Source organism: Triticum urartu, chromosome 3A, assembly GCF_056163025.1.
Source record: "Triticum urartu cultivar PI428250 chromosome 3A, HENAU_Tu73, whole genome shotgun sequence".
Lineage (NCBI taxonomy): Eukaryota > Viridiplantae > Streptophyta > Magnoliopsida > Poales > Poaceae > Triticum > Triticum urartu.
In genome coordinates, this window is record NC_141875.1 from 106,247,676 (window position 1) to 106,255,749 (window position 8,074).

General features: G+C 50.1%; 1 protein-coding gene across 1 annotated transcript; it reads right to left on the reverse strand.

The window, feature by feature from the left end:
- Positions 1-1,458: 1,458 nt before the first annotated feature.
- Positions 1,459-3,969, reverse strand: LOC125548079 (protein REVEILLE 8-like). Its single transcript, XM_048711764.2, has 8 exons — positions 3,191-3,969; positions 3,038-3,095; positions 2,717-2,948; positions 2,503-2,604; positions 2,275-2,406; positions 2,066-2,187; positions 1,885-1,944; positions 1,459-1,745 (listed from the first exon to the last, which is right to left on the reverse strand). The coding sequence occupies exons 1-8, from the start codon at positions 3,325-3,327 to the stop codon at positions 1,692-1,694; spliced, it is 897 nt and encodes a 298-aa protein (XP_048567721.2). The 5' UTR covers positions 3,328-3,969; the 3' UTR covers positions 1,459-1,691.
- Positions 3,970-8,074: the final 4,105 nt, after the last annotated feature.

Below are 8,074 nucleotides of genomic sequence, written 5' to 3' on the forward strand. Positions count from 1 at the left end.
AAATTCGTGCCTCCACGAGAAGTAAATCTGTGCCTCTCATGGAAGGAAAAAAGAAAATATTTTTTTTCCTTTTTCGAGAACCATAATTGTGCCTCTTGCGGAAGCAAATTCATACCTACATGAGAAGTAAATATGTGTCTCTCATAGAAGAAAAGAACACATTTTTTTTCTTTTCCGAGAGGAACGACTGTGCCTCTCGCGAAAGCAAATTCGTGCCTCCACGAAAATTAAATCCGTGCCTCCCATGAAATAAAAAAAAGAAAAGATATTTTTTTTCTTTTTCCGAGAGGCACGACTATGCCTCTCGTGAAAGCAAATCCATGCCTACACGAGAAGTAAATTTGTATCTCATGAAAGAAAAAAACACAAAAACACATTTTTTCGGTTTCCGAGAGGAACGACTGTGTGCCTCTCGTGGAAGCAAATTCGTGCCTCCATGAAAAGTAAATTTGTGTCTCTCGTGGAAAAAATACATATTTTTTCCTTTTTTTAAAAGAAAAAACATGTATTTTTTTCTCTCATGGAAAGAAAAAAACACATTTTTTTTTTACTTTTTTTAAAAAAATTATGCTTCACGACTGTGCCTCTCGCGGAAGCAAATTCATGCCTCCACGAGAAGTCAATTTGTCCCACTCGTGGAGGGAAGAAAAACGCGGTTTTCCCTTTTCGGAGAGGCATGACTGTGCCTCTTGGGAAAGCAAATCTGTACCTCTTATATTTTTTTAAACGCGTTTTAGTGCTCAAGATTAACCCTTGTGGGGGCTCCTCAAGGAGTACCCCTTGATTAGTTGCTCCTGGAGCTGCGGGAAAAGAGCAAGCTTATCAGGATCAACCAGTAAGCTCATCAAGGCCCCTGGCATTATTCGGTCCGAGATGAAACTTCCCTAACTTATTCGGCCCAGCAAATAAACTGTGCCCAGAAAAATAAAACCCACTCAAGAGCCAAGCCCAATCCGCTTCAGATCTTCCCGAGTGTGCTAAACAAAACCCTCCACGGAGCACACTCTGCTAAAAACAAATCTCCACAGAGCACACGCTGTACTGCACACGTTATGGCTAGCCAAGCGCGGCACACGAACACAAGTTCGACGTGAGAGTGAGAATCATGCACATTTTTTTAAAAAAGGAGGTCATCCCCCGGCCTCTGCATCGAGAATCATGCGCATACCCGGTGTTTTTTCTAGCCAACATGGCAGGACACCCAACCCTGATGGCTCGACACACAGCAGGTTCAGGCACGGAGCCTTGCCAAACGCCAAGCCAAAATTATAAAGAGAAATTCCTATATTTCCTATCATCAGTAAAAGACATTTCTCCGAGCTGAGCACATCACATGCAAGTACAAGCACGCTACAACGACCAGTGGGCACATCACACACACACACACACACACACACACACACACACACACACACACAAATTCAGTGCTACGACTAGGCAGTCTGAACTCTGAACGAATGCTAATCTCAGTCCTGTATCCAAAATCTTCGAAACAACCATTCTTAATAGACTACATCTGTATGTCATATCTCTCTGGCCGACAAATATCCATTCTATATTTCTATTCCAACCTCCCATATCTGGTCTTTCTTCAGTGGAACTTTCTTTCTCCGTTGCCATCCATGTCACCTGTACCTCCTTTCTCGTTTAGTTTTCTCCTTTCAGGTTGCACGCACGCACGCACGCACGCTCTATAGCTGGCCAGACAGGCCTCGCCCGGGGTCATACCTCGACAGCAGCCGCCTCTGTCCAAACACCACAGAACAAGCACCAACAGATGGATGTCAATTGCCATTGTACATGGTAAGTTGGTAACTGAATCAGTTACCTTCAGTAGTGCAATTTTCAGAGAACGGATGGAGAGTTCAGAGAAGGGACACTCACGATGGGCTGAAACTGAGGCGCTGTCAGGTTGGTCTCGAGGTTCCTTAGCACCAGCAGGATCTGCACGGCGTGACAGATCTTTCTTAATCAGAATGGTTGTTCATATGAGGAGCAGAGCAGGGGAGACTGAATATTGCGAATGGTCATACTGAAGAAAAGTAACTGGAAGTAAAGCACTGACCGTCTTCACTGTGATCCCATCCATGTCCTTGAGTTTCTGCAGGTGGGCTTCGATGCGGCACGGCGTGGCCGGGTCGAATATGTCGCCGATGAACCGGTATACCCGCGCGAAATGCATGTCGTCTGCAAGAGCGGCACCAGGAAATGGAAATAGGATTCAGTTCAGAAAGAATAAACTTGGCCACTGTGAAGCAAAGAAGACTTGCTTACCAGGGGACAAGGGAAGTGGAATCGTCTCATCCTCTGCATCGGCGATCGCCGACGCTTCGCCTGTGCTGCCCGTGCCAGTCCAGTCCATGCCCGTATCGTCGAAGCTCGGCGCCCCCATGAATGAGCTGCCACCTAAGTAAATATGAAAGCGAAGTTATGATGATTATGGTGTTTTCGTTGCAACTCTGTGCGTGCGCGTGTAGAAATGGAAAAGGTTCAGAAGGATACCTGGATGTGTTGCTGCGGCTGGTTGAGTCTGGCTCCCTGCACCTCCATGGCTCACCCAGGCAGAGCTGCCTGAACTGCAAGCCCAGTCCAAGTTCTGCATGTCTGAACAACACACAGAGCACACCGCCATGTTAGATTAGTTAAGAAGCACAGTGATCAGAAAGTTCAGAACTCTGAGCCCAGAAAGCGGAGAACGGGAGGCAGAGTCACTTGCCATTGGACGCAGGAAGAACTCCCTGTCCCGGATAGGTCCAGCCGACGGGACCCTGAACAGCACCGGACGGACAATGTTGCGGCTGTCCGTGCAGCACTGCCGTCCCGTCGGCCGGCGAGATCTGCTGCTGCGACATGGCGAGCCTGCGGCTCGGGTGCTGTGGCGGCGGCAGCCCGGCGGCGAGGCCCAGCCTCTGGACCTTGAGGAAGTACTTCTGGGCGTGGCTGCGTATCTGCAGTGCACAATGTTCCATTTCATTTCACAGTCGAACCGTCAGAACGCAAGTGTAATTTGCAAGATGGACAGTGAACTTGGGGCTACCTGCACCGCGGTCTTGGTGCGGACGTGCTCCTCGATCTTCCTCCAGTCGCGGCCGAACCTGGAAAACCGCATGAAATGGCCAGCAGATTCAGCGGAGGATTCGGAGTTCCAGACTTACTAGCCTGTTCAGAAACGCAGAGGACAGTCAGTCACCTGAGCAGGGCGTCGAGGAAGCGCTCGTGCTCCTCGGGGCACCACCGCTCCCTGGGCCTGGTGATGGTGTAGGGCTTCCTCGCCTTCTTCCCCGGCGACGACGACGTTCCCTCGCCGCCTCCTCCCCTCTCCGCCATGATCCACCGGACCAACAAGCTAGCTAGCTAGGTCCCCTGTGCTGCTCGTCGCTCTCGATGCCCAAGCTAGCGCGACACCCGCTACGTCTATATATAGACTCCGCCACGCACGGACGCGGCCCCGCGTAAACCCATCTGTCCTCCGGGTGTTGGGAGCTGTGCTGCCATGATGAGAGGCGAGGCTGGGTCACTCGAACTCGCCAGAGAATTAGGCCGGCCGGCGAGGGAGCGCGTGCGTACAGTTGGCGCTTGCATGGATGTGGCGAGGCTGGCCGCTAGGCCGAGGCGGCCGCCCCGGGTTGGTGCAAGCCCCGTGCCGGCCGGACCGCGACGTGTGCTCCCTCGGCGGTGTGGCGGGGAGGAACAGGAACGTGCGCGCGCCGGTGGCAGCGCGTACGGAGGCGCTCATCTCCCTCGGGTTCTTTCCGTTCCGGGGCGGCGAGTCGGCAGGCACACGCTAGGTTTTCGCCGCGCGCGCGGGGGGCAGGCGATCGACACGGTTCGGTGCGAAGTCCACGAGGCGATCGAAAGAGTTGATCCGGCGACGTGGCCTCTTCCTCGCCTTCCGTCCTCCCTCCTCCCTCATCGGCCGGGTCTATCAGAGCTCAGCCTAGCTTAGATGGTTAGATTTCTTGTATGTATATACTCCCTCCGTTTCAAATTATTCGTCGTGATTTCAGTTCAAATTACTGTATAAGCATATTTGATTGATTGTACCGCGTGAAAAAAGGATTGTGCTAAAGCATGTCTACATTGCGTCGTGTCTGGGTTTACCGTGCTGGTCGGACAAGCACGCGCTTATTCCTGCGGTGTCACGCCAAGCTCGATCGAGTCGGCGAAGATATACCTCGAGTCATTTCGACCGGTGCAACCAGGCCTTGTCTCTTCAACGCGTCCCTCGAGCCGCGGTAAATGTTTAGGTACGAGGGGTCCCATCATCATCCCCTGGATAAAGCTAGCTACGTGCCAGAAAGGGTTTTGTTTTTGGCGCCAAGCCGAGGCAGAGAGGTGATAGAGCTGATGAACTGGTACACACGTACTTGCGTTTACGTGACATGTCATGATCAGAGTATCCCGGGATGGAACAGCACGTCTTACACGTTGTCGATCGAGTTTGGCCGGCAAATCAATATAGCTCATGTGTTCGTCGTGACGGCCGTGCGGCGAGCCGGGGTTTAGGGCACGTGCACGTTTCTGTTGAGCGCGTACGTTTGGGTAAGGAATGGTTTGAGCAGGATTAGTATCGCTCGCATCACGCACATGTTTCTGCTGCTGTATAGAGTGTACGCCAAATGGCAGCAAGATATGCATGCATGCAATGCAAGCAAGAACGGAGGATTGTTAAGTCATTGTGAGTTTTAAGTTTTTTAGGCCTCATGGTGACTCGTGCGCTTTGGCGCTGACGACGGTTTGACGCCTGCGGGCGCATCTTCGTGTCTGGGGTTTCGGGTGAAGATCTTTGCTCGTTGTGGACTCCGCAGCGGCGGCACTATGCGATGTTCTCCCTCCTGAGAGCATTGTTCTCCCTACTAGAAATATTATGTCACCGGCGCACTTTAAGTTAACAAGTTAGAGCATCTCCAACGGCTGTGCCAAAAGACGCGCGCGCGGTAAACTGGGATTTTAGCGTGCGCGGGATGTTTTCGCGCACTCCAACGGTGACGGGAAACTAGCGCGCGCGAAAAAAGGCGGCAGCTCTCGCGCTATTTTTGGCGCACCGCTTCCGGCGCGCCTTTAAATTGCGGCGCTCGCCACGCGGCTATTCCACACCCCCTCTTCCTCTTCCGCTGCCACACGCGCCTCCCTCGCTTACTCGTTGCTTCCTCGCCGCTCCAGCGCCCCGCCACCGACGCGCCACCATGCCGCCGCGCCGCCGAAGAGCGTCGGCCTACCGCGGCGTCCGTCAGTACCCCAACGGCTCGTACTACGCCGAGATCCGGTCCGACGATGTCCGGCTCGGCCTCGGCACCTTCCAGACTGCGCACGAGGTCGCCCGCGCGTACGGCGCGGTGGCGTGGCGCCTAGACAGGCCGCTCGCGCAGATGAACCTTCAGGACGTCCACACGCGCCAGCAGGCGCAGGACGTAGCCCCTCCGCCTCGTCTTATCACGGATCAGGACCGTGCGGAGCACGCTCGGCGGTAGCGCCGCCTCCTCATCGCCGAGGAGGACGATCGGGCCATGGCGGAGTGGCGCCGGCGCCACCCGGAGGACGCCACCGACGAGCAAGCCTACTGGGCGAAGTAGACGGCAAAGCGCCGCGAGGAACGGTTGGACAGGCGTCGGCGGAAGGCCCTGGCGTTATCGCAGTGCGATATCGTTAAAAATGGTGGATAGTCGATCTTTACGGATAATGATCCTCGTTAGGATGACATGTGGCTCGATACCTCGGACCAGACGAGCGAGGATGACGATGATGACGACTGGGAGTAGGTTGTAGTTGCATTGCACTATCTAGTAGTTTTTTTATGTCGTTGGACCGTAGTTTTATCTATCTATGCTGTGAAACTATGTAAAATATCTATGTATCCTTTTTTATCTATGAATTTTTGTTTAGTATCATTTTTATGTTGGCCATGTATTAAAAAATGTTAATCTTGCATTTAAAAAAAGTATCAGGCATTTGGAAAATGTTAAATGAGTATAGAAAAAATGTGCCCATGTATTAGAAAAATGTTAATCAAGCACTTGAAAATGTTAAAATGTGTATAATTTTTTTGAACACATATTAAAAAAATGTTAATCCACTATTTGAAAAATACATACTAATCAAGCATTTGGAACATGTTAAAAATGTGTATATAAAAAAGTGGACCGTGTATTTAAAAATTGGTAAACATGTATTTAAAAAATATTGAACATATATTAGAAAGACATTCTCGACGTATGCCAAAAATAGAATGAAAACCAAAAGAGACAAAGGAGAACACAAAAACCATAGAAAATCAAAAAAGAAACGAAGAAAACCAAAGAAAAAAGAAAAACAGAAGTAACAAGTGCAAAGGAAAGGAAAACGGTGAGTACCCATAAAGAAAGAAAGGAAAACAAAAGAACTTTTGAAAAGCAAGCAAGAAAGAAAACTGAAGAAAAATGAGAAAGAAACAAAAAACTGAAATAACCATGAAGGAAACAAAGAAAACTCAAAGAAAAAAACCAAAAAATGAAGTACAATAACAAAACAAAGAAATCAAAAGAAAACTGGACAAGAAGTAAGAAAACCAAACAAGAAACAAAAGAAAACAGGGCAAACACATCAGCAAACAGACGCGTGCGCCAGGAAAGCTTTAGGCGAGACGATGGCTAGTCTCGTCACAAGACATAGTAGCATTCGCACATACCCCCTCCAGCGAACACACTTTAGAAAGGCTGGGCTATGTAAACGTTCATTTCAACTGGTTTTGTGAAGCTTCTAGATTTTTTTAAGACAATCCCACGAAGCTTTATTAAGACGTCATAATGTTTACATGAACGAAAAAAAGGTTTTCGGGGTGCCCTAACCAAACATGGCGGTCCACCCCTAACTTCAGAGCGTGCTTCGCGAGATTGTGAGCCTCGAAATTCGAGCTCCTAAACTCATGGACAAAGTTACAAGTAAAAGACCTACTGGACTCTATTATTTCATGTATTATGGCATCATAGCTTGCCAAACACTGTTGCTTGATGTCGTCCTCCACCACCTTGCAATCAGAAGCAACATGTATTTTTTGTTCATGAAGATCTTGAGCTAGAGCCAGAGCCTCTCGAACTGCCATCGCCTCCAGTGTCGTGGGATCACCAATTCCGCTGAAACCGATTGCCGAGGCCCCCCCAAAGAGACCGTTCTGATCCCGGCAAACTGCAGCTACAACACCCCTTCCCTGATTACCTCTTTTCGCCGCATCAACATTAATTTTTGCTAGACTCGCCGGAGGGCGAAGCCACTGTGTTGGCCTAGAAGTAGGTTGGACAGTTGCTGCCCTTCCCGATTGTCGGTGTCAAAACCGGCGGATCTCGGGTAGGGGGTTCCGAACTGTGCGTCTAAGGCGGATGGTAACAGGAGGCAGGGGACACGATGTTTTACCCAGATTCGGGCCCTCTTGATAGAGGTAAAACCCTACGTCCTGCTTGATTAATATTGATGATATGGGTAGTACAAGAGTAGATCTACCACGAGATCGGAGAGGCTAAACCCTAGAAGCTAGCCTATGGTATGATTGTATCTATCTGATCTATCGACTAGCCTGGCCTCGGTTTATATAATGCACCAAAGGCCTAGGATAACAAGAGTCCTAGACGAATACGCCGATGGGGAGGAGTCCTTGTCTTGATCACCGAGTCTTATAGAATCTTCCATGTATGCGACAGCTGTCCGAACTGGCCCATGAGTATACGGCCATGGGGGTCCTCGGCCCAATCTAACAGATCGGGAGATGACGTGGTGAGTACCCCCTAGTCCAGGACACCGTCAGTAGCCCCCTGAACCGGTCTTCAAGTTAGGGACGCTCTTCGATTCTTCCGAACTATTCTTCATCTTCGGTCGTCGGTCTTGAAAACTGGTTCAACAAATCTTCTCATCTTCGATCTTGAGGATCGCCGAAATGCATTCAACGAGTTTATACGTCGGGTATCCGAGGAGCCCCTGTCAGTTTCCGGCCTTTATCAATGCCTTGTTATTTTTATGCCACACCTCAGGTTTGAAATTGTTCCCGGGCAGCAGCGTCCTCTTGCGTCCGAGCTCCAACGTCGGACTGCATTCGAGGTATCTTTTG